Source organism: Polyodon spathula, chromosome 6 (genome assembly GCF_017654505.1).
Source record: "Polyodon spathula isolate WHYD16114869_AA chromosome 6, ASM1765450v1, whole genome shotgun sequence".
Classification (NCBI taxonomy): domain Eukaryota; kingdom Metazoa; phylum Chordata; class Actinopteri; order Acipenseriformes; family Polyodontidae; genus Polyodon; species Polyodon spathula.
In genome coordinates, this window is record NC_054539.1 from 27917627 (window position 1) to 27945149 (window position 27523).

A 27523-nucleotide genomic window follows, 5' to 3' on the forward strand; every position below is an offset into this window, starting at 1 on the left:
GAAAATTCGAATTAAGCTTAACGGAATTCAAGTTATCAGTGATTCGAATGGAACGACAGTAATTACTCGCGGACGCCTTTGGAATGCAAAAAGAAGGAGCAGGCGGGAACTCAATTTTATAAAGACCCATTCAAATTTGCAAAGAGGTTATTCACCAGGGAGAAAAATGGCACACTAAAAGCAAATTCTAGCTGGAACGATATCTCGAGGAAACGCACACAGGTTCAAAAAGGCAGGAGCCTATGTCGATTCCTTCAGACATCCTACCTATCAATCCACCAGCGTATCAAATGGAGGACTGTGCAACTAAGTGGAAAGAAGTAGAGCAAGCTGTGAAAAAGGCAAGGGCATCATCATCTCCTGGGTCTAATGGAGTTCCATAAGAGTGTTTAAGAGTGCCCCTGGTGTTCTACGAATCCTGTGGAAATTGATGAAAGTAGCAAGGGAAAAACAGGTTGTACCAAGAGCATGGCGCCAAGCAGGTGGGGTCTTTATACCCAAAGAAAAAGATTTTACGAGTATCGGTCAGTTTCGCTGTATTATCCTGTTAAACGTGGAAGTCAAGATTTTCTTCAGCATTGTTGTTCAGAGATTGTCAACTACTTCATTGACACTTCAGTACAGAAAGCCAGTATTTCAGGTTTCCCAGGATGCTTAGAGCACATCAGTGTGATCTGGCAGCAAATTCAAACAGCTAAAAAGGAGAGGAAGAAGCTCTATGTGACATTCCTTAATTTAGCTAATACACATGGTTTAGTACTACATTAACTTCACTGGCCAGCATTTTATTTGTTCAGTGTACCAAGCACAATAACAAACAAGCCCAATTCTGATATTTTCAATTTTGTTTTTCATCAGAATTCACCACTACATAGCAATGTCTAAAAGTTGGAATAATGGCAGGATGCACCATTTCTCCACTGGCTTTTACCATGGCAATGGAAGTAATTATTAGCGCATCAAAATGGGTAGTGGGAGGAGAAAGCTTGGCTTCTGGAATGCAACTGCAACCAATTAGAGCATACATGGATGACATGACAATCATGACTACAACAGCAGCCTGCAATAATCAGTTATTGGGCAAACTAGTCAGTAACATTGAATGGGCACGAATTCAAGCCCACTAAGTCAAGGAGCATCTCTATAATTAAAGGTAAAGTAGTGGATAAGAGATTCTACATTAACGGTGAGGCAATACCAACAGTGTCTGAGAAGCCTGTGAAAAGTCTTAGGAGATAGTATGATGGGCACCTAAAGGACACAGTTCGTGTGAGAGAACAAGACAATAAGCAATAAGGTTGAAGAGCATAGACAGCAGCTCTTTACTTAATTTAACTGGTGCTTTCAGTTTGGTCTACTGCCAATATTTCTGTGGCCACTCACTGTGTATGAGGTTTCCTTGACAACATTACAGAAGCTGGAAACGTTAATCAGTTCATACGTCAGGAAATGGTTAGGAGTTCCATGCTTCCTCAGCAGCATGTTTTGGTAAAGGGATACTGCAGCTGCAGTAAAGGAAGCTGTGGGAGATGCAAAGGCTGCCCTTAGTATCAGTGCTATCATGGGGCAAGTACAGCATGGAAGAGGAGACCTTGGTCTCAGTTAAGCTCCTCCTACATGGCACAAAGAAACTTCAGTACGCTCAACTAGTTGCTGAATCGGAGCAGTGAGGGTGAAGAGTCCAGGCTTATCCAGTTGTTGTCAAGTGGGTTGCCGAGAATTTGTGGCACATTCAACAACCCAGTTTGTTGGATGGAAAATAAAGTAAGTATGCTGCGCTTAGATGAGGTGGGGGGGGGGATTGAAGCTGTGATGCCAGAATCACTGTTGAGCCCTCTTAAGGTGTCATGGGCTAGTCGACAAAACAACAAGGATGGAAGGTGCCCACTTGAAACCCCAGAGCAGTACTTATTCAGCTCAGTCCAGATGATTATCATGCTGATGCGCTAGGGAGACGGCACTGTGGTTGATCCCTGGAGCCAGCATTGCAGCTGTTGTGTGTGCTGATGCGCCAGGGAAGCAAAATAGACTGATCCCTGGAGCCATCATTACACTTCAGCCATCAACATCAGGTAGAAGGATATCTGCATCATCAGATGGAAGGAAACACAGATGGATCACATTAGTTTATAGTAAAAGAAGCTATGTCTTAATTGGTGCTTATCTTGGCGAGAGCTGAGTCCAATATCAGCATGAAGTTTTAACACCTACTTTCATGTAATGGAAATCATAACAAAAGGTTTTGTAGAGTTGTATCAGAGGTTAACCACAGATTTAATCACTGGGTGGAGCTATTTAAATACAAATAACTCCTTTGCCTCTCTTTATAAATTTGTACCCTTTACTCCAGGCTTGTTTTTAAAGCTTATTACACCAAGTCTGTACAAGGTGCTATTATACAACACTTTGTACAAATAGGTAGCAAATAAGCACTGATTTAGTAGTACTTTCTGAAGTGTTGATGCAAATTAATTGTCTTTCAGTTTAAAATATAATTGTGTGACACTGCTGATTTATTTACAGTATGTGTTTCTGATTTGAATGGTCAAAACCAAGACTGACACTCTAGTGGAGGGTTGATATCACAATAAGTGGGTCTAATCTGAAACATTACCTCAGTGTAAATGTAATTAAGGTTAATTTAAGCACCCATTCCTCAATTTAATATTTGAAACATTATCTTTTTTTTTTTAATTGTTGTTGGTTTTTGTTTAGAAACTGAAACACATTTTGCATAACATCCACATCAACAGTAATGTAGAGCCAAATGGACTGTAATAATTTCACAAACTGTACCGAGGGGACATTAAACTTCTTCATTACATTACTTGACTTTAAAAATCTGTTTCGTTAACTTTTTAGATGCTGTTGGCTTCTTGTCAAAAGGTTTTTATTTGAGCTGTAACTAAGACTATGGCCAGCAGATGGCAATATATGAGCACAAGTTAGTGGCGATATCTCTTTTTTTTTTGTTTTTTTTAAATACTTTTTTTTTTTTTTTACACTGCCTATATACACAGAACCTATATAGCAAATATTGCATGGCTCAGCATGTGCTTACAACTGTTATCACACAAGGCATGATTTTCATTTTTGTCAAGCCATCCTCACATGTGGTAAAAGTTATTGTAACATACTTAACAAATATTCAGAATAAGATCTGAAAACAGCGTGAATATAGGACAGAGTGACTGACAGTTATTCAAAATCCTCTGACACTTTATTTAAATTGCACACATTGAAAACATACATAAGATCTTCTTAAAGGCTTATAACACTGTAAAACTACATGCATTATCTTTCAAAACTTTAAAAACAGACATAACATGCATATAAGTGATAATTAAATGTTGTGATAACATTTGTTAGAAAACAAGAATCATAAAAAAACATAGGAAAATGCTTGAATAAGATCAATCCATTGAGCCCATCAATGCTCGTCCAGTTCCTGGTAGCGGATTGATCACAACACTTTGTCTAGTTGGGTCTTAAAGGTTCCAAATGATTCAGAATCAACAAGGCAATGGGATCCATTCCATATCCTCAGTGGAGATTACCTTTAAGGGTTAAATGCTGAGTGTTAATGGTTACTTTACGTTGGGGGGATCAGACGTCATTCTAGACGTTGACACAATAGTCATTATTTTCACAATATCTGTTGACATTTCCACAAATGGGTAAACAGCTCTAAGATTGTCAACAAATAGCTGCCGCAATAAAATGTGACACCTGTGGTCACAAAATACCTACAGTACTGGAATATGTTGAAAGAGTCTTTAATTCTGCGTGTCAGCAGCTAACTTGGTCTATAGTACATTAAGAAGTCACTGCAAATACAGGAGGAATACAGTAAAAACATCCCTACTAAAAAACAACTTACTATAAGTTGAACTTGCTGAAAATTTACTTTGGCTTTTTTTCTCACTGAAATGTAGCCTTTCTTTTGTACTTGTTTCAAAATATCCCTGAAGGAAAATAAACAGTACTTTTCTTTCACTTCTCTGAGAAATGCCTGAGATAAGAAGCTCATTTTATCCTAAAACCACTATTGGAGAAACTAAATGAAGCTCATGAGCAGTAAAAGATAAGTGAATTGGAGCTACACCTGTGAAAGAAATAAGACTCAAGAGAGACAAAGTATTCCAGTACAGTGTCGAATTAAAGTTTAACTGCAGATAAAATATGATTTTGAGCCTTGTTTGTTTGACGTGTATTCATTTCTCTTTTAAAATATATCTTATTTGTTTCCCAGTTTGTTTTATATATATATATATATATATATATATATATATATATATGTATGTGTGTATGTATATATATATATATGTGTATGTGTGTGTGTGTGTGTATGTATAATATATATATATATATATATATATATATATATATATATATATATATATATATATATATATATATATATATATATATATATATATATATATAATTTTATATATATATATACAGTATATCAACTACAATGAATAAAAAATATGGGCTCAATTATCAAATCTCTTTACTCCAAGTCTTAATTTTCAGAAAGGAAAAATGCTGCGCAGAAAGATCTCAAACGTTTAGTTTCAAATTCATGAGACTCTAACACTGTTACTGGTTCTTTGACGTTTTGTTTACGAGGCCAAAGGATTTCTAAATGTGCAGGCAATTCAACAAATCAATTACTTGCTAATTAACTTTTTTTGTGGGGCTTGAGCCACAGTAATGACATAATACATTTCAAAAGTTAACAAATCTCTGGGGAATTGATGGTTTATCCAGCTTCTCATTTCTGTTTAACCAGATTGAAAGTGGCTCAGGTTAGAATGTTACAAAGGGAAAGTAACTGTAGCTTGTGCCATTTTACCTCACTTTTGAGCATTTAATCAATATTTTAAACAAATATATACAAAATTCAACAGTATTTGTGGTCACATTCTACTAACTTTTAAGTCTTTACTCTGTTCTTTTGGAGATGCCCATACCCTCAAAGGAGAGGCAATGACAGCTGGTAACTCCAGTGTGAGAGACAATTCCAGCTACATAACAGCTGAAGGCACTAGAGAGCCACATTAGCACCACACACAGAGCAAGTAGGCCTACAGTAAGTGCAAATTGCATCTATATATACAGTGCCTATAGAAAGTCTACACCCCCTTGAACTTTTTTTCGCATTTTGTTGTGTCAGTGCCTCAGAGTTTCATGCATTTAAATGAGGATTTTTTTTCCACTTATCTACACACCATACTCCACACTGTTAAGAGGAAAAAAGTTTTTATTGAGAAAAAGATTATATATAAAAAATACAAAACTGAAAGATCATAACTGGATAAGTCTCCACCCTCCTAATTACAGGGGTAAGTATTTTGGGATAGGTCTCCACCAACTTTGCACTCCTAGATTTGGCAATATTTGACCATTCTTTACAAAACTGTTTAAGCTCTGTTAAGTTCCTTGGGGAGCGTTGATGGACAGCAATCTTTAAGTAATCCCACAAATTTGATTGGATTTATGTCGGGGCTCTGATTGGACCACACAAGGACATTTACCTCTTTGTTCCTTAGCCACTCCAGTGTAGCTTTTGGCTGTGTGCTTTGGGTCATTGTCATGCTGAAAGGTGAACTTCTGTCCCAGTTTCAGCTTTCTTGCAGAGGGCAGCAGGTTTTCTTCAAGGACTTTTCTGTACTTTGCTCCATTCATTTTCTCTAAGTACCCAGATCCCTGCCGATGAGAAACATCCCCATAACATGATGCTGCCACCACCATGCTTCACAGTAGGGATGGTGTTCTTTGGGTGATGCGCTGTGTTGGGTTTGCGCCAAACATAATGCTTTGTATTTCAGCCAAAAAGTTGCATTTTAGTTTCGTCAGACCTCAAAACTTTTTGCGACATGGCTACATAATATCTTGAGTGTTTCCTTGCATACTTCAAATGGAATTCAGGGTGGGCTTTCTTGAGTAAAATATAGGTCAGATTTGTGGAGTGTTTGGGATATTGTTGTCACGTGGACACTTTGACCAGTTTTGGTCATAAAAGCCTGTAGCTCTTGTAAAGTTGCCATTGGCCTCTTGGTAGCCTCTCTGATCAGTCTTCTTCTTGCTCAGTCATCCAGTTTGGAGGGACGGCCTGATCTAGGCAGGGCCTTGGTGGTGCCATACACCTTCCACTTCTTAGTAATCGTCCTGATCGTGCTCCAAGGGATATTCAAGGCCTTTGATATTTTTTTATACCCAACCCCTGATCTGTACTTTTCAACAACTTTGTCATGGAGTTCTTTTTAAAGTGCCTTGGTGCTCATGGTTGAGTCTTTGCTTTGAAGTGGACTACCCATCAGAACTGCTGAATTTATCCTGAAATCATGTGAATCACTACAATTTAACACAGGTGGAGGCCACTTAGTGTAATTTTGAGCTAATTTAGGATTGCTATTACAAGGGGCGTGGACACTTATCCAAACAAGCTATTTCAGTTCATATTTATAATTTATTTTTTATACATTTCTAGAATATTTTTTTCACTTGGAAGTTGTGTGGTAAGATGTGTAGATAAATGAAAAAAAAAAAACTATTTGAATGCATTTTAATTCCAGGCTATAAGGCAACAAAAGATGAAAATTTTGAAAGGGGGTGTAAACGTTCTATAGGCACTGTAGATAGTAACTTAAATTGCTCTTCTCCATTACAGGTGTCAAACTGCAGGGGTACAGGGTCTTATTTATTTCAGCTACAATGATTTCTGTCAACACTTTTGGTTTACTAGAATTTCTATAATGGCAACCTATAAATATATATATATATATATATATATATATATATATATATATATATATATATATATATATATATAGTAGCAATCTACAAAGACACCACCTATGGGTCAATGAAGAGGCAAGGACAAAATGGAACTGCTGTTTAAATCCTTTTTCTTGAGTCCCAAATGTGGCAAAGACTCTCACCCTTACAGCCACAAGAAATGCAGTGCAATTAGGAAAGGACACAAACAACCAACAGACTGGGAAAGAGCATAGCCCACCACAGGAACACAAACAGCTACCTATGGTGACTAACATAAAGCAACATCAAACACAAAACCAACACAGAACACGCATACACAACAGCAAGGAACAATGGCATATTAACCGCAATTACAGAGCATTACAAAACCCCAATAATCCCCCTGCAAACAACAATACCTCCGGCTTCCCAATATCCTTTACGACAGCTATTTACATATGGGCACAGAGACTCTCTACACTGCCCCCACCTAAGGGCAGAACATCTCGTCGACCCCTTTAGTCCTGAACACAGTCCTGCAGCCAACAAGGCGGACAACAATTGCTCATGCCTCTTCGAGGTGAGGGTCGCTGGTGACTAACCTTGTCCTGGGCCCCAAGCCTTCAAATATCTTCAAATACTGCAAGATTTAGACCAAGGACAGCAAAATGACTTTCAGGCACTCACTGTAGCACTTGGTCACAGGTTTAGCATCAGGAGTCGGTGCAGCTCTGCACAGTCACCAGAGAGGCGGCACCCATGCAGGGAAGAGGGACCATGGCGATCCAGGTGGGCGGCCAGACAGTGAGCCACCCCATGTGGGTAGCTACAGTACAAGACCCTTGCATCCTCGGCCTTGACTTTCTGAGAAGCACGGACAGTCAGCTGGACCTCTGGAGGGGCACCCTACACTCCCAGGAGGGCCCTGCCATCACCATGGCTGACCCGGTGGGACCGGAGGGCTCCGCCAAATAACCACCGACACAAAATCACAGAGCCTGCAACAGCACCGCCCAGGCCCCACCCCAAGCTGAAGACAGCCAAAACTGAGACCCAGCCAGCACAACTTGAACCCCAACTAATCCAACCAATGCAGCGGAACACCACCCCCTTCCAACAAGGTTTCGTCAGCCCAGACCGGGCCAAGCAGACCCCCCACTAGCTATCGCAACCCTGGGGAGAGGACACTACTCTAGCTGCAGTGACCACCGGAAGGCACTGCTGGTGGACTACCACGACAGATTCGCCACCAGCTCAGAAGAAGCAGGCTGGACTCACATGGTACAGCATCACATCAAAATGGGTGAGGCAACACCTATCAAGCTACGACCTTGCCTCCAACCCCTGGCCAGACAAAAGTCTGCCGAAAAGGTAGTGAGGGAGATGCAGGAATTGGGGCTGATTGGGCCATCAGACAGCCCTTAGACATCACCAGTTGTGATAGTTCCCAAGAAGAACAGAGAGTTTCGCATCTGCGTTGCCTACAGAAGGCTGAATGAGGTGACCAAAAAGGACTCCTCCCCCCTCCCCCACATCGATGAGTCCCTGGACCTGCAAGCTATGTGTTTCTCATCGCTGCATCTCAAAAACGGCTACTGGCAGGTAACCCTTGCACCAGCGGCAAAACCCAAGACTGACTTTTCGACGGGAAGGGAACTGGCAGTTTCGCGTGATGCAGTTCAGGGTTCAAAGGGCTCATGCCTTGTCTACCTGGTCGACCTGCTAGTGCACAAAGAATTTTTCCAGAGAGCTACAGTGAGTGATCGCATGTGGACTCAAGCTGCACCCGGACAAGTGCCGCTTCATGAGGAGGAAGGCCACTGCAGTGGCTCCTGATCTTCAAGATTGGGCTGGGGCTCACCATGTCAATACGGACTCCCTTTCCCACAGCCACTGCATCGGAGTATTACAACCACTGCCCGAAGAGGGAGGCCCAGGAGAGGGGCCGGGGCAGTTGCTTGCCAGGAGATAACCATGGTCGGGGCCGAAGAATGGAGGTGACAGCAAGACCCATGGACCAGCGACGGCCCCCCTGGGAAAGAGCGGCACCGCAGTCCCCAACAATGAAGGGCCTGTGGTCGCAGTGGGCTGGAAAGGACATTCTCGCTGGGGTTTTGTAGAGCCAATGGAAGGAGTCAGCTATAGGAAAGGTGAGGTGGCAGGTGGTGGTCCTTCATACAATGTGGAAGGATGTGCTGAAGGCCCACCATGGCACCCCCAGCACAGGACACTTCGGGGTCACTAAAACCCTGTGGCAGGTTCGACAGGGGTTCTACTGTGGACGGTGCAGGCGACATGTCGAGGAGTACCGCAAAGAATCCATGGATCACACGCCCACCTTTAGCAGTTTGGAGAGGGTTGGAGTCGACATCTTGGGTCGCTTCCCCCACTCAGACAAGGAGAACTCATGTCCTGGTAGCCCTCGACTACTATACAAAGTAGCTTGAAGCCTATGCGCTGCCCGACCAGGAGGCGGAGACGGTGGTTTAGGTATTGCTGAAGGGGTTCTTTAGCCGATTCGTAGTCATTCAGGAGCTCCACATCAACCAGGGGCAGAACTTCAAAGCAAGAGTGTTTGCAGGGATGTGCCAACGGCTGGGCATCTGCAAGATGCGGATGACCCACCATCACCCGCAGAGCGATGGCTTGGTCAGGCAGTTCAACCCCATGCTTGTGGTCCAGCTAGACATCACCACCACCAGTCTACCCCTCATCCTCCTGGCCTGCCGCTCTGCAGTACAGGACTCCATCTCCTGCACCCCCGCACTCTTGATGTTGGGCCAGGAACTTCGCAACCCCTGCCAAAATGATGTTCAGCCAGCTGCTTGACCCCTCTGCTGAACCACCCGGACTGGAGTATGCCAGGCTGCTGCAGGATTTCCTGGAGTTGGCCCATGGCTTATCCAGGAACTAGTTGCAAGCTACAGGCTGCCGGCAGAAGAGAAACTATGACACCAGGACACGAGGGAGGCACTTCATAGTTGAGGAGCTGGTCTGGGTGTACAGACCCCAGTGGAAGCAGGGTCCCTGCTCCACGCTGGACAGCCACTAGCTAGGACCTTGCCACGTTTTGGAGCACATCAGGGAGGTCGTATATAGGATCCAGCTATCACTCACAGTGTGAATGGTGTGGTGTGAGATGAAAGACAGCTTAACAGAGACAGAACTGGAGAAGAAACAGCAAAAGAGAGTCAGAGAGAAGCGGGATAAAGACAACCAAGAAAGAAAAAGGAGACTGCACTTAGTTGGCTGTAGCACACAGCCAAAACAGTGTGATTTGGGCTTTCTTTTCTTTTCTTTAATTATTTTGTCACAGTCTGAGTAGCACTACGCTGCTCAGCTGTAGCTGAACCACTGGAAGTAATAAACCACTACATTTGAGAACCTGAAAACCTGTGTGAGTCTGCATTCATTTCCACACAATGCTACAATATTAATGCACGGTCAAAGCCACTCACTTGCAATTATTATTATTAAGTTGTAGTAAAATGAATAGCTCAAGTAAGTGATGTCATTGTTGGGTATTTGAGTTGACTTAAAATTGCCAAAATGAGTTGATTAAGATTCTGTATAAATAGCCATTCAAAAAAACATGATTTTAATTAACGCAAGATCAGCGAAAGATACGACCATGCCCCGCTTGAGTAATGAAGATCGCCTCGTTGCTATCAGCATGAAGGCGGTCTGGTTGTGAGAGAAGTTGCCCAGAAAATGAGATGTTCTGCTTCAACAGTCTAGTCCAGATAATCCAAGAAACCGGCTCTGTGAGGGAAAGGCCACATCCTGGAAGGCAGAAGACAGTTATGCTGACTGTTGCATTGTTCAAGTCAATCGATGGAGCAGTGGAAGTGTGAAAAAACAGTGAGCAAAGAAGAAATTAATATTGTTTTGGAGCTGCCCCTCTAACCCACAGAGAACTTTTCAGCCAAAGTGATTTTAACCCCTTAAATACACTGCTACTTATTCAATTATAATACATACATTGCCATGTGTGCCATGTGTGCCAGCTGTTTTGACCCTGAAATCAGTGTTGAGCAAAAAATAAATAAATATTGTTTAGGAGCTGCCCCTCTATAAATATCCACAGGAAAATGTTCATCCCAACATGATTTTAACCCCTTAATTACACTGTTACTTATTCAATTATAATACATACATTGGCATGTGTGCCAAAGTGATTTTAATCCCTTAAACACAAAGCCAATCATTTAGTTTGGAGCATATCAAAGTCTGAATAAGAAACAGGCGAATAAGAAACAGGTGAATAAAAAACAGGCAAATAAGAAGCCAACTTCAGCCTAGTCATTATGAAGCAAAAAAAAAAAAAAAAAACATATACAAAGATTGAACTTATCATGGACGTTTCACTTAAGGGCAATCCGCCTGTTGTTGTGATTGCAGCAAAAGAGTCAATGACATTGTCCAAATGTAGTCCTTTTGTTCTCGTTGAATTTATGGAAAGTAAGGCGAGGTTACTGGTTCAATAGTCAACTAAAACTAAAACTTGCGAAGACAGTCAACTAAAACTAAATTGAGTCGAAGTGCATATCAGTGCACATAAACTGCTTGTGGCACTTCTTTCCGAAACTTCTCCCGAACACCCTGATTGCACTCAGACATTACAGCAGCTCCATCATAGCACTGACCGATACATATATTCTTGTCGATGTTGCATTTGCAAAGGGTATGCTTTATTTTCTCCAGATGGGAGTCAGCGTCCAGACCCTCTCCTTGTGAATACTGTCATTGTTCAAGTAGCGCACAACTACAGATATCAGTTCCTTCTTTGCACTCATCTACCTGCAAAGCAAAGTACTCTGCTGCCTTCATCTGCTCACTTATTTGTTTTCTAATCATATTCGCCATTATATCCACAACATCATTCTATATGTCGTGATGGACATATTTTGCATTATTTGGACCATCTAACAGTTTCTTTTTAACCACGCTGAAGAATATTGCTTAGCAGATGTAAAAGTTCTAAAAAGTTACCTCTATTGGAAGACTGCTCATCTTCCCTGTGTGCATGTTGTGCAATATTTTGACATGTAGTGAAACGTTAGGTTATTACCATAACCCTGGTTCCCTGAAAAGAGAATGACAACCATTACCGAATGGGAAGAGCCTCTCTGGCCGTCAATATCTGAACAAATATGCAAAAGCTCCCTCCCATCTCCTGTTCTTTCAAAAAGGTCAGCTGGGGACACGACCTCAAAGGGTAATGGTTGTCATTCTCTTTCAGGGAACCAGGGTTATGGTAATAACCTAACGTTCCCTTTCAATTCGAATGACAACCATTACTGAATGGGAAAGCTGTGCCCAAGCTGTCGTGGCTCCAGATTACCGACAGTACAGCCCCACGGCCATAGCAACAGAGCCCACATGACACCTAAGGGCATGCCGCCTGCAAAACTCTAGAGCCCAGAAAGGGTCTCGTTCAGTTTGTCACATCAAGGCAGTAAAAATGCACAAATGTTTGACTACCTGTCCATGTAGCAGCATTGCATAACTCATCTAAGGAGGCGCCATGAAGGAAAGCGCACAAAGTTGACTAGCCCCTGGTTGAATGGACCATAATGTCCTCCGGTATCGGGGAGCCCCTCTGTTCATACGGCAAGTGTATCACATCTGTCACCCAGTGCACGAGACGTTGCTTTTATAGGGCCTGACCTCTAGAGCGAGACCCGTAGCAGACAAACAACTGGTTGGACTGTCTTCAGGACGCCGTCCTATCCAAATAACAGCGCAGAGCCTGAACTGGGCATAGCGAATGTTGTCTACAATCCTCCTCTGACTGGTGCGGGTGAGGTCTGACAGTTTCCAAAACCACTGATTGGTTATTATGGAATGAGGATACCACCTTTGGCAAAAAGGATGGATTTGTTCTTAATGTTACCCGCAAGTTTTTTTCATTGGAGGACGAAGCCTCCGAGCCCCTTTTAGAAGTTGCACTGCCAGGAAATGTGCCCCAGGGGACACCGAGTCAATTTTGTCACGGCACACTGATATTGCTGTCAGGTATACCTTCAAAGTGGACACTAATTTCCCTGTGTCAAACAGGTGTTGTATGAAGGTTAATATCGTCTCTATCGGACAAGTCACCGGATCGTGACCTTCGGCAAGGCACCAGCCTTTGAAAACTTTCCATTTATATGAGTACTGGGCTCTAGTGCTCAGCGCCCTAGCAGACTGTAGTGTCTCTACCACTGCATCTGGCAAACCTCGTCTAAATAGATGGCTCCGTTCAATGGTCAGGCCCAGAGTTGGAGCTGGGCTGGGATCGGGTGCCATAATAGCCCCTCTGCTTGGCTCAGTAGGTCCTTGCGCAGTGGGAGCTGCCATGGCTGATCCGACAACAAGTCGGAGAGGAGAGCAAACAGGGGTGTCTCGGCCATCTGGGTGCAACCAGCAATCCTGTGCTGTCTCCACCCTGATCCTTTCTAATGTCAGGGGTAGTAATGGTAGCGAAAGGAACGCATAGTATAGTCCCTGTGGCCAGGGGTGAGCTAGCGCGTCTACTCCCAGGTGGCCCCCGTCTCTCTCCATGGAGAACCATATGGGGCAATGAGTGGACTCGTCTGTGGCAAAAAGGTCGACTCGTGCTGGTCGAAACCTCTCCCAAATCTGTTTCACCAAATGAGGATGCAGCCTCCACTCCGAGCTGTCTGGAGCTCCTCTGGACAGGAGGTCTGCTGCCTTGTTGTCCACACTGGGGAGGTGAACTCCCTTGATGGAACGTAAGTTTCTGTGCGTCCAGGACAGGAGTCTGTGCGCTGCTTGGTGAAGGCCCGGTGACTGCAGGCCGCCTTGGTGATTTATGTAGGCTACCACTGTGGTATTGTCCGTCCGGACCAGCACATGTTTGTGTGCTAATTGCTGGCGAAAATGTGATAACGCCAGGCTCACTGCTTGCTGCTCTTGCGCATTTATGTGGCTTGCTGCCAATGCCCTGTGGCAGAACAGGGCTCTGCCCTTGGAAATACTGGCAAGGATGGAGTTAAATTCTCCTCCCTGCCCAGGTTGATTGCCCCAGGTGGGAGCAATCAACTAATGTAATTAATCAATTATCATTTAGCCACCTGGCATAAAAGGAGGCCTCAGCCTCCCAGTAGAGAGGAGGGAGCTGAGGAAGCAGGTTGGTGGTTTTTTTGGTTGTTTGTGGTTTTGAAATTTTGAATCCAGTGAAGGCATTGCCCAGCCTGGAAACCTTATTTTTGTAAGTTTTGTTCTCTTTGTTTAGATATTTGTGTTTAAACATCTTTGTTTTGCCCTTGTGCACGTTTATTTTGCGTTAATTTATAATAAAAGTATATATTTTTGAACTGCAGTCTGTCTCTGGGCCTCTGTCCACTCGCCAGCCTGCCATAGTCCCTTACACTGACCTCTTATTCCTCTCCAGTTCCAGACCACTCCCCAGCCCAGACTGGAGGCGTCTGTAGTGATCACTTCCCTTCTGTGAGGGGATCCGTGGGGAGATCTGAGGTGCAGATTGCCGGGACAAAGCCAACACTCCAGTGTCTTCCGACATTGTCTGGACACTCTCACCAGCTGGTACTGATCTCGGACCGGGTGTTCCTTGAGTGTTTTCACCCAAGCTTGAAGCGGGCGTAGTCTCAGCAGCCCTGGTGGAAGGATTCTCGAGGCAGCTGCCATCAGCCCCAACAACCTTTGATATAGTTTGACCTGTAGGAGAGCGTCCACTCTGAATAGAGAGAGTGTGGTCTCCAACGACAGAATCCTGTCTGCCAACAGTGAGGCAAGCATGCTCACAGGGGAACACTGTGGACTGAGACGGTATGAAGTTGATCTTCTGTTGATGTATTGAGAGCCCTAACTTTGCCACATGATCTATGACCTATTTTGTGTGCGCCTCTGCGCATGCTTTTGAATGCGTACAAAACAACCAATTGTCCAGATAGTTTAGGATCCGAATACCCTGCAGCTTGAGTGTAGCCAGTGCTACATCCACACACCATAAATGAGCAGAGCGCCAGTGAGAGGCCAAATGACAGCACGCAGAATTTGCACACGTTGCCTTGAAAGGCGAAGCGCAGATATTTTCTGTGCTCTGGATGGATTGGGACGTGAAAATAGGCATCTTGCAGGTTGATCGATGTGAACCGGATCATCCGGTTTGACAGACTGGAGGATATGCTGTGCTGTCAACATGTTGAACTTCCTCTGTTTGAGGAACAAGTTGAGGACCCTGAGGTCCATAATTGGTCTGAAACCGCCATCCCCTTTGGGCACCAGGAAGTACCTGGAGTAAAAGCCGCTGAGGGCATCGCTTGGACTTACCAAGCATACAGAGTTCTTCTTTCAAAGATTGGCGATCTCCTGTTGAAGGAGTATCGCCCTTGTTGGTTTGACGGTGGTGAGGAGCACCCATGTGGAATTGTAGAGCGTATCCGCCCTGGGTGCAGCCTTGCCATGGGTCGTTGCCTTTGGTCAGTCCGGTTGTGGGGGGGAGTTTGGTGGCAGCAGGGGCCCCTCTGGGGTGGTCTCCCTTGGGCTTGGGAGGGGGCAGATCTTTCTTAGGCCCTGGCCTTGGTCTCCAGCCAGAGAACCGGTTACCCCTGGCCTGCGGTGGTCCCCTACCTTGTGGGACCTCTCAAGGCTCACATCAATAGTCACCCCAAAAGGATGTCCCGGTGTAATGGGGGCATCCAGCAGCGCCACCTTCTCGGTCTCTACGACCTTGGCTTGCGTCAGCCACAAATGCCAGCGAGCGGCCACCATCGCCGCCAGTGACCTCCCTGAACCCTGACTTAACTCCCCTGTTAGGTCAGTCATCGCCTTAGCCACCGACTGGAGCTCTCCCATGTCTGTCTCTGTCCTGCAGCCTCTCCGCCAGCTGGCTCTGATAGATTAACAGTATGGCCATGGCGTTCACTGCTCGCACGGACAGCACTGCCAATGCGTATGCCTTCTTCAGCATCGCGTCCGTTGTCCTGCAAGGCTTTGATGGGCAGGTTGGGTCCTTATCCCCCTTGGTGAAGGTGGAACCTTGCACCAACACTGTGACAGTGTTCCTGATGGTGGGGAATGCGCCTAGGCCCACTTCTTGGGCTCATGCAGTGTGCAGCAGAGACTCTGCTGTTCTGGAGGCTGAGGGTGCAGATGCTGGGTTGCCCCAAGAGGAGCGCACCAAATCCAGGAAGTCCTGGCATAAGGGGAGGGCATGCTGTGGGTGCCCTCTCTGCTGAAGGAAGCGGTTCTCCTTTCCCTCCTGTTCTGCCAGCCATGGGATGTCCGTGGCTGCAGCTGCACGTTGCATTAGCGCCTGGAACTCCTCCCTCTGGGACACGTGTGGCAAGGGCAGCAGGGTGATCTCCACTGTGGCCTGTCCAATGGAGGTGGCTGGGTCCAATACGTCCAACCTGGATGCCATGAAGGACAGCGCGTCTTGGCTAGGGGGTATAGGCAGAGGAGACAGGGAACAACTGTGGGGGCTGGGGCTGCCCGGTTGTAGGGTGAAGCCTGCCCTGAGACTTCAGTAGAGTCTCAAGTATGGTTTGCTGAGCTCTTACAGTCTCTGACAGCTTCCCGAAGCGCCGCTCGGCTGAGCTTGGGCCCCTTTGAGGCAACTGCGATGGCGAACGTCTGTGCCTGCTTGGGGAAGGGGAGCAGTGCCTGCGTGGTCACCTCCTGTCCCCTGGGGAAGGGGAGCGGTGCCTGCGTGGCAACCGTCTGTCCCCTGGTTAGCGTCCCCTTGAGTGGTACTGCCTTGGTGGTGACTATCTTGCCTCCCCTGAGAGGAGTCTGTGCCTTTGTACCGGTGGAGGGGAAGGGGAGGGTGACCCAGTTGTGCAGGAGAGTTCCCTGGTCACTGTAGTAAGGGGGTTCTTGGACAACCTCTGCGTAGGCTCTTGGACCATAAATCCCATTCTCCCATGGCCTGAGACTGTGAGAGACTGTGCTGGGGATAGGGCTGTTCTTCGTCGCTTTGTTCGCCTCGTGAACTTCCGAAAGGGAGAGCAGTCCAGCTCACCTCCCAGTGCCTTGGCCGCATGTTCTGGTCCTTGGCACCTGGCGCAGGATTGATGTTCGTCCTGCCTGGGCAGGTTCTCTGAGCACTAGTCACACTGGTGGAAGCCAGCTGAAGACCCAGTCGACTGTACTGACATGGTTGCAGGTGTCTGATGAAGCAGCCTGTAGATGCTCTGAAAACGGTTCACTGGTGACGAATCATTCGTTACTGGGATCGGAGTCGAGACGGGCAGGGTCGGTGCCGAGAGATCAGTGCCGAGTTGATCGGTGCTGGGGTCGGTGTGGATGGGTAGCGCGCTTGCTTTCTTCCATTCCTGAAACCATCATGGGTAAAGGCAGTTTTAGTGTGTCCAGACTGTCCGGCATGTGTAAAATGCCCACAAGCGAAACAAAACATGGCATCCAATTCAACTGAGTACTCTTACCAAGAATATTGTCTTACCAGCTGCGATAGAAAAACTTGGCTTGCGTGCCAAATATTTATGAAGAATATCTTTTAAGTTCTGGGTGCTGTGGTCTGTTACCTGGAAGCTGATTTATATCATCAAGCCCAAGGGAGCTTTTTGCACTATTAATGGCAGTAGCACTTTTTTCTTGGTCATCTTCTACCTCATTTAAAATAATGACCTGTTCATCATAAACATTCTCGTTGCTGCCAGCTGCAATTAGGCCTACCTCTTCAGTAATTCCATCATCCAGAGACCATTGAGACCTTTACCATGCAATACTTGCCAAGTTAACAAATTATACAACATATGCCCTCACAGGTCCCCAAGATCTTGTCTGTATATAGTATATATATTCTGCAAGTATGACTGTAACAGGGCAAGCAGCCCTGTAAAGTATTTATTTTTAGAACAGGGTTTTCCCTTCCGCCTCTGTACTGTGTTATTTTGTATTTGTTAAGAACATAAGAACATAAGAAAGTTTACAAACGAAAGGAAGCAATTCAGCCCATCTTGCTCGTTTGGTTGTTAGTAGCTTATTGATCCCAGAATCTCATCAAGCAGATTCTTGAAGGATCCCAGGGTGTCAGCTTCAACAGCATTACTGGGGAGTTGATTCCAGACCCTCACAATTCTCTGTGTAAAAAAGTGCCTCCTATTTTCTGTTCTGAATGCCCCTTTGTCTAATCTCCATTTGTGACCCCTGGTCCTTGTTTCTTTTTTCAGGTCAAAAAAGTCCCTTGGGTCGACATTGTCAATACCTCTTAGAATTTTGAATGCTTGAATTAGGTCGCCGTGTAGTCTTCTTTGTTCAAGACTGAACAGATTCAATTCTTTTAGCCTGTCTGCATATGACATGCCTTTTAAGCTCGGAATAATTCTGGTCGCTCTTCTTTGCACTCTTTCTAGAGCAGCAATATCTTTTTTTAGCAAGGTGACCAGAACTGAACACAATATTCAAGATGAGGTCTTACTAGTGCATTGTACAGTTTTAACATTACTTCCCTTGATTTAAATTCAACACTTTTCACAATGTATCCAAGCATCTTGTTAGCCTTTTTTATGGCTTCCCCACATTGTCTAGATGAAGACATTTCTGAGTCAATAAAAACTCCTAGATCTTTTTCATTTTTCTTCTCCAATTTCAGTATCTCCCATATGATATTTATAATGTAAATTTTTTTTTCCTGCGTGCAGTACCTTACACTTTTCTCTATTAAATGTCATTTGCCATGTGTCTGCCCAGTTCTGAATCTTGTCTAGATCATTTTGAATGACCTTTGCTGCTGCAACAGTGTTTGCCACTCCTCCTATTTTTGTGTCATCTGCAAATTTAACAAGTTTGCTTACTATACCAGAATCTAAATCATTAATGTAGATTAGGAATAGCAGAGAACCTAATACTGATCCCTGTGGTACACCACTGGTTACCACACTCCATTCTGAGGTTTTTCCTCTAATCACTACTTTCTGTTTTCTACATGTTAACCACCCCCTAATCCATGTACATCGGTTTCCTTGAATCCCAACTGCGTTCAGTTTGAGAATTAATCTTTTGTGTGGGACTTTGTCAAAAGCTTTCTGGAAATCTAAATAAACCATGTCATATGCTTTGCAATTATCCATTATCGATGTTGCATCCTCAAAAAAATCGACCAGGTTAGTTAGACACGATCTCCCTTTTCTAAAACCATGTTGACTGTCTCCCAGGACCCTGTTACCATATAGATAATTTTCCAGTTTGGATCTTATTATAGTTTAAATAAGTTTGCACATAATAAAAGTCAGGCTTATTGGTCTGTAGTTACCTGGTTCAGTTTTGTTTCCCTTTTTGTGGATCGGTATTACGTTTGCAATTTTCCAGTCTGTCGGTACAACCCCTATGTCAAGAGACTGTTGCGTGATCTTGGTTAGCGGTTTGTAAATAATTTCTTTCATTTCTTTGAGTACTATTGGGAGGATCTCATCCGGCCCAGGGGATTTGTTTATTTTAAGAGCTCCTAGTCCCTTTAACACTTCTGCCTCGGTTATGCTAAAGTTATTTAAAACTGGATAGGAACTGGATGACATGTGGGGCATGTTGTCCGTATCTTCCTTTGTAAAAACTTGTGAAAAGTAATCATTTAATATATTTGCTATTTTTTTTTCTTCATCTACGATTTTGCCATTTGTATCTCTTAAACATTTAACCTCCTCTTTGAATGTTCTTTTGCTGTTGTAATATTGGAAAAACATTTTGGAATTGGTTTTAGCCCCCTTAGCAATGTTCATTTCTATTTCTCTCTTGGCCTTTCTAACTTCCTTTTTGACTTGCGTTTGCAGTTCTGTGCACTCTTTCTGCGTACTTTCTTTTTGGTCCTTTTTTAATGCTCTGTAAAGTGCCTTTTCGCTGAATATTTTTTTTTAATTGATCTATTAAACCATTTTGGCAATTTAGTTTTACATTTAGATTTGTCTACTTTAGGGATATAATTGTTTTGCGCCTCTAGTAATACATTTTTGAAGAACAAACATCCTTTTTCGGTGGATGTTTTCTCTATTTTACTCCAATCTACTTCTGTTAGTCTCTGTTTCATACCTTCATAGTTTGCTTTTCTAAAATTGCAAACCTTAGCTTTAGTCTTTACTTTTGGGGTTTTAAAAAACATTTCAAATGAGACCATGTTGTGGTCTGAGTTTGCCAGTGGTTCTCTGACCTCTGTTTTAGTTATTCTGTCTTCATTATTTGAAAAGACTAAATCAAGGCATGCCTCCCCTCTAGTCGATGCCTTGACAAATTTTGTTAGGAAGCAGTCATTTGTCATTTCCACCATTTCTACTTCATCCTTCGTGCTACCCATCGGGTTTTCCCATTTTATTTGGGGGAAGTTGAAATCCCCCATTAGTATGGCTTCTCCTTTGCTACACGCATTTTTAATGTCATTGTATAACAGATTATTTTGCTCACCGTCTGAATCTGGTGGTCTATACCATGCTCCTATTATTATGCCCTTTGAAGTGAGTAGAGACAGCTGGTCTGAAACTGCACCCGGACAAGTGCTGGTTCATGCAGTGGGAAGTCTCCTTCCTGGGTCACAGAATAGGAGGGGAAGTCACCCGCACTGAGCCCGACAATATCAGCTCTGTCCAAGACTGGATCGTTCTGTCCAACCAACTGCAGCTGTGAGGGTTCCTGGGGCTCGTTTCCTATTAATGCTGCTTCGTCGCCCAGTTCACCACCATAACTGTGACCTTACACTGGTTGCTGAGGATGGAAGAGCTGTATGACTGGACTGCAGCTTGTCAGAGTGCCTTTGACAGCCTGTGAGGGGTGCTGACTCAGGCACCTGTATTGCTTCCCCCTTATCCAACTCTCCCATTCCAACTTGACACGGATGCCAGCAATGAAGGGATTGGAGCTGTGTTGTTATAGGAGGACGCAGATAGAGAGCACGTAATGGCTTATTTCAGCCGGTCTCTGAATAATAGGAGTTTCTTGCAAAAGTGGAGATGGTCCGCCAATTCCGTCACTATTGTGTGGACTGCCCTTCCTCATCTGCACGGATCATTCTGCGTTGCAGTGGTTGCTGTCATTTCAGAATCAGAGGGGCAGGTGGTGTGCTGGATCAAGCAACTACAGCCCTTCAATTACTGAAGGACAAAGGTGACCCTCAGCTTCATTTTTGCATGGGACTTCCGCATCACCAGCTGGCATTGACAGCCAGCAACCTGCCGGAGCTAGTCCCTTTTCGTCAGTCACAACACCACAGACATCAGCCTCGCTGCTGCCAGGACTTTGTTTGTCTCCTCGTGTACTGTATTCCTGGGACTTGGAGCTGGGTCAAACAGTTTGCACGGGGGTCATCAGGTGCTGTTCACATGAACCCCATGTGGTTGTACAGGACTCTGATTGGGTGAGGGACGTGATAATCAATTACATTTTTGTTAGTTAAAGGTAAGGTAACCATATGGCTTTATGGTCAATGGGAGAGTTTGGGACAGTTCAGACTTTTCAGCTCACAACCCAATTAATTCTGGTAAGTGTAGTCCTGCTTCTCTTAAAGGAAAGAATGGTACCTGAGACAGGTAAAACATATCAGACTGTATTGGGTTGTGAGTTGAAAAGCCTGAACTGTCCCAAATTTTCCCGCTGAACACGGAGGCATATGGTCACCTTAGTCAGTGGGTGCTGATTGGTCAAAGTCTCACATACTTGTAACTTTGTGTTTTCTGTGTCTGGGTCTGAGGGAGTGAAGAATTATGTGTTGTGAGCTGTATTACTTGCTGTGAACCTGTTGCTGCAAATAAAGAGCCTGGCAGCTATTTACCTGTGCTCTGTTGTCAAGTGCCTTTTGATTCCGATAGCAATTTCACCAGGTGCTACAATATACTCCATGGTAATAAACACACCTTATGTATTGTAACCTCAAAATGATCAGCCACAAGATAGATACAAAAATGGTAAAACAATTTAAAAAAGAACTAACAATACTGGTCTCAGTGTCTATTTCTAGAATCTGAACAAATGGACTTTCACATTGATTGTGACGTTAAATCATAAGAATTGTCCTCAGTAAGGTTACGTACTGGCATCGAGTGCAGTGAATTTAACGAACTTTAGGACCCAACGGGATCCTGCAGCAGTTGCCTGGGATGTTTGAACCTACTACCATGTATGTAGTTCTAGGGTAGTCTGACGCTGCTGAATAAAAGCAAAACTAGTAAGGCGAATTCTAACAGAGACTGAACCCGATCTTACCCCAAGAAAAACAAAAATCAAGTGGGTGCAGTAGAAACCCCGTGAAAGCACCACAAATCTAAAAGGGGAAACAGACAACTACATCAACAAAATGAAGACGGAGAGCACGGCAGAAGGAATCGAAAGGTTCACAAGCCCTGGCAAAGGCAGGGGACTGAGGGCATTAAGACGCTATAAAGTTGGAGATTTGGTGTTTACATGTCCGGCGTATACTTATGTGTTAACTGTCAGTGAGAGGGGGAATCATTGTGAGTTCTGCTTTGCAAGGTAGGTGGCTGTGACTGTACTTATTTGCTGTTAATGTTATGTTGCTTAGCGTGTTTTCTGAACTGGAAAGACTGCATGCTGGACGGAAGTCATTAGGGAGTGACGGAAAAAGGCTTCCTGTTGGCCCTAACGCACTTTCAGTTTTGCGATAAATAATTAAAAAAATAAGTCCTAATTAATTCCCGTACAAGATTTAAGCCAAGCTTGAGTTTTTCTTAAACTCACTTAAAAAAAAAACCCAAAAAACTCGATATGGTCCAGATATAAAATTAAATGCATCATCATGTTCAGCTGAAGGAATCGGAAACATGCGGTTTCACAAAGTCGTACTGTCACTTTTCTTCAGTAAGACAACTGTAGTAGAAAATTCTCAAAACAAAGTAATCATTTATGTAGCTGTGGGTGGATTATTTATAATATATATATATATATATATATCTATATATATATATATATATATATATATATATATATATATATATATATATATATATATATATATGAACGTTTTATTACAAAAACGTTTGCACACAATTATGTATTTATTAAAAGCACCCTAACTAGTGGGAATGGATCCCCGTTGTATGTCAAATACGGTTTACATGCATAGGAATTAATGTACAATTAATTCTGTTCTATGTTTTATACAATGACTCAAGATTATAAGAGGTTTGTATTTGTGTCATGCCAAACTATAGCCCCGTGCAAGTTCTCGTCTATTCTCACAAAACTATCAATGTTGTCCAATCTTTAGATACGAGTGCAAGTGAAATACAAAATACTACAGATTGGGTTAAGTGCAGGATTAAATACAGTAAAATTGGCAGCAGATAAGTGCATTAAAGGCAGAGTGCTATATAGACCAGAAGGGGAGAGTTGAATTTTACAGGTGTTGTCTGAAGAGATGTGTCTCGAGGAGACGCCGGAAGGTGGTCAGGGACTGGGCATTCCTGGCATCTATAGGAAGGCCCATTCCACCACTGCAGGGTGAGGGTGGGGAAGGAGCGGGCTCTGGAGGCAGAGGAGCGTAGAGGAGTTACAGCCAGTCATCTAGTGCAGGTATGGGTAGGCAAGTACAATTCAGATTCACAAATTCAGCAGCTGACTGCACAGGTCTGAACATACCAGCAATGGCACTTCGTATTAGGTCTCGGATTTGTAGTGCAGTAATTGAAACATACGTGGAGACTAAACTAACAATGTAACTTAGGACTAAGTATATCATTGCATGAAATGATAGTAAAACTATTTTGGTATTTTATAGTAGAATATTCGCAGAAAGACGTAGGCAAGATCAATATAATTGTGTAGAGCATTTCCATTGGCCAGTGACTGTGTGTACTTGACTTCTTGGATGTTTGTCACTAATGGGATAATAACAAAAGTTGTTCAACAACAAATAACAACACCTCTGTTATGGTTGCTACAGTAGTGAAAACTGCAGATTAAAACAAAGCGTTACTGGTTATTTTGTTCACCTTATTTTGTTGCCCATATTGTAATTTCTTTTTCTTTTTCTGAAATGATAACATTATTTATGCAAGCCATTATTACCACTTTCAGTAACTTTTTCATCATGCGGGACATGAGTTATTCCCCTCTTTTGCAGGCATCTGGCACCATTTTCTCCATCACAGTTGTGGTTTATGTATCATCAAGCACAAAAGAAGGAAACTCCTCCACAGAATTTGCTCCACTTGTGCTGGAATGACCCAGTTCAAAATCTACTTTAAAGTATTGGTAATCTGACCAGAGATGTTTGTTTATGGTTTTGTAAATTCTGTGTGTTTTTCATTTTTCAGAAATAACACCATATTATTGCCATGCAATAGGAACATTATCTGATGCAATAAATACTCATGAAAGGGTTTGGATTATTGCCACTAGAGCTTTTTTTTATTTATCCAGTGGTAGTTGCAATGCAAGCTTGCCTACAGTTCCCTGAATTTATGTGTCAAGCCTGACCTTGAGAGGCTACTCTTGTGTGTATAGCAGTTCTGCCTTCATGTCCACCAAATATGTTTGATGGGGCCCAGTGATAATTGTGTTGACTTTTGTGATGCAAAATATCCACTAAGGAAAAATTTAAGCCAACATTTCACTTGTGGCAAAGCTGGATTTTAAATCAACACGTCTTGCACCACTGTCTCCGCTATTTGGACCAATTTTAGTTTTCACAACTTTTCACATTACTGACCTGTTAAAGGCCTCTAGTTTATTGGGATGTGATTTATTTACTCAGCAGTGCCATTATCTTTTTATTATTGCAATTCAAAGAATGAACATGAAACTTCACACTACTGATAATTGCTGAGACTGCTTCTTTGTTCATATTTTCAATGTCTTCAGTGAGCTTTATAAATTATTAATAGTTTTATAATATAGTTGCATTACAGCCCTCAGGGGATGTGAGAGTACTCAAGGTTGAGCTGATGCTGTAGATAATAAGTTAGTTTTAAAGCCTATTAGTACGTTATTCTGAAAGAGGACACGAAGCACTGTAAACATTCCACAGGTTTTAAAAGATTTGGTTGGTGGATGACTTAACAATATTTTGCACAACCCAGCTGTCTGTGGCCATTGTATAAGGTTTTTAGGCTAGTTTCTGATGTCACTTCTTGGACTATACTTGGAAGTTTATTATTCAGTTTTCAGTACCGTGAATCCGAATTCCCTCATACTTACAGAACAGTTATACAATTACTCCTGGGATATCATTTATTATACTACCAGCATATTACCCTGAAGAAGCCTTTGCAGAACACTAATATGGAAAACTATAAAGCGGTATGTCATTCAATACGTTACGTAAAGTTATTCAACAGGTTTCAGTCGACTTTATAAAGCAAAACTAGTTAATTCTATAGGGCGATGCAAAACTTTTGGCCATAGCTCTATTCAAAATTAATAATAAAAATAATAATAATAATGTTCAATTACGCTGTGATTTAAACATTGATGGCACAAGCAGTGACCATGCTATTCCCCACATTGCTTCATGAGCAATCCCTAGTCAACTCTATCGATCCAAGGTTCATTACTAACCTCTACAGACACTACTGTACGTTGGAATTTGAGAGTTCAGTTAAGCCCTCTGATTCTGTGTGACTCGGTCACGCCCCACCACAGTACAAGGAAATTCCAGGTGCATAGGTTAGGCAGCATCTGTCAAATGCTCTCACCTATACTTAATCTGTGCTTTTATTCAGTTTGATATCTGGAATGTTTATCAGAATGACAAGATCAAATTATTTTTCCTTGTTCAAAAGGCACTTTCCCGGTGGCTGTTATGTGACTATTTTTTCTGGCTTTGCTGGATAAGCTGAAATGTTAGCAGTCTTTGCTCTATAGACTCTGCTAGGAAAGTTGCCTCAAGCCAGCCCTGAAAGGACACCCTCTCGCAGCGTGAGGGCACTCATACCCTTCATACTTGTCTAAAAAGGGCTAATTAAACAAAATTAGCATGTGATACAAGACCGACACTGCTGTCGGCTAACTTACTTTCCTCAACATATTTATTGTTTTCTTCCTTGAGGGTAATTAAAAAGGTTGTTTTCACTTTTGCGTTTGAAGTAATTTAAAATGTGTCATTACTGAGGATATGTTTTCCCTAAATGCATGTTGTTTTGCAGTATCAAACCGCATAGCTTGGACTCCCAGCATGTCTTTGTTTTTGTGCACTGCAGGAAAGAGGGGCTTTCCAAATGTGGGAAATGCAAACAAGCGTTCTACTGCAACGTTGACTGCCAGGTAAGAGAACCAGCATTTTGGCTTCTGTGAAATGTATTTCACCATTTCACTAACTGTGGTTTTGTGGAGTTTGCATGCTTTTTTATGAAAATAATATTACAGTTGAGCTCCACTGTTGACCTTGCATGTAGGCCACACGGATATGACATTCATCTAAAAGAGCAGTGTTTCTTAATTTGAGAGTTTATTATGCTTGGATGTGCAGTAACTCAGCAGGTATTAATTACAACTGAATTAATCTTGTTAAATGTGTACTAATTACACAACAAGAAACAATGCCTAGCCCTCATTTGCCCTCTTCTACACTTATCGTGTGCCAATCACTTGAAATATGTTTATAATGTAGTAAATATCTATTTGCTTTGGTAGCAGTAAGATTTGATTGCTTGTGTCCATGGCAACGTTTCAGCCTCCCTATGAGTGCAAGTTCTCTGCATTGCATCTAGGGATTGTTTTCCTGGACAAGATTAAAAAACTGAATTGTGTGGAGAAAAAAAGTACATCTCCACTACAACGCCTGTAGATACAACTTAACTGATTAATGTACTAACTGACCATTATTTGGGCATGAAATAGTTTATTTCATGCCAACAGACATTTTGGAATTAAAATGAAATAAAATATACACCTAACTGTTTTTAATCTGAGTCATTATGATGCTAAATGTTGCCTATATTTGTGTACAAAATTGGTAATGATTAAGTTGGTGGGTGTGGCAGTATCTCCAGTCACTACCAAATACAGCTTGTTTAATTTAAACTTAGTGCTCAACTTAATGCTCATCGTAATAAGTGTACAGAATATCAAAATGGCAAGAATGTGAACCAGTACTGAATGGAACTGTATTATGACTTGGCCAAAATACCAATAAGGGCTGTCTTTTTGGGGTTAGGCGCCATTGGCTTTTCTTGCTAGCTTTTCAAAAACCTAGCTTGAACACCAAAAGTGCAATCTTCCACTTTAATTTTTTAAGTACATTTTTTTAAATGTTATGTGCAATACGTATGAATGCAGTATGTTTGAATGCGCAGTGATTAAGGCTGTGATTTTGGCACAGTAATTTTTAGTACATTTCACGGACAAGGTGCGACAGAAAAACAAGACTTCACAGTAAGGTCACCAAATATTGTAGTTTTAGCTACATCAACAAACACAAGAGCTTTTAAATAGTACACCAAAACCAGTAATATAAAGACTATTGCTTTTGATGACTGATAAGTTTAAATATTACTTTTGAGTACACAACACATACTTCAGAGTCTGACATAATTTCTGGTCGGAGGTGAGGATCTCCGACCCTGTGGACAAGTCGTAATGACGTCTTCTACAATCTTGAGTCTTTTTTGGAAAGCCGTACAGTTTGGAAAGCCGTACTTTGTCACATACCCGCATCGCTAATTAATGTTTGAAATTCTCCCTTTCGGGTTCTCTGTTGGTTGAGAGGATGGATGTACAAATTTATTTTTTTAAAACTCTTGTATAAGAGGTGCAAACTCAGCACATGTACTTAAATGTTAATGTATCCTATTGCACAGATGCAATCTATATTTAAAGATTGAACAAC

The 27523-nt window shown here is 42.8% G+C and overlaps 1 protein-coding gene across 4 annotated transcripts in view; it reads left to right on the plus strand.

Moving 5' to 3' along the window:
* The first annotated feature begins 21816 nt into the window (after nucleotides 1–21816).
* LOC121317101 (N-lysine methyltransferase SMYD2-like) overlaps nucleotides 21817–27523 on the plus strand; it is a 99641-nt gene continuing 93934 nt past the window's right edge. For all 4 annotated transcript variants that reach the window (XR_005950481.1, XM_041252706.1, XM_041252705.1 and 1 more), the window contains exons 1-2: nucleotides 21817–22209; nucleotides 25896–25959. Coding sequence is in view for 3 of the 4 variants with exons in the window: in XM_041252706.1 (XP_041108640.1) it covers nucleotides 22034–22209; nucleotides 25896–25959 (240 nt within the window). In the remaining variant the exon portion in view is untranslated. The remainder of the gene's footprint in view (nucleotides 22210–25895; nucleotides 25960–27523) is intronic.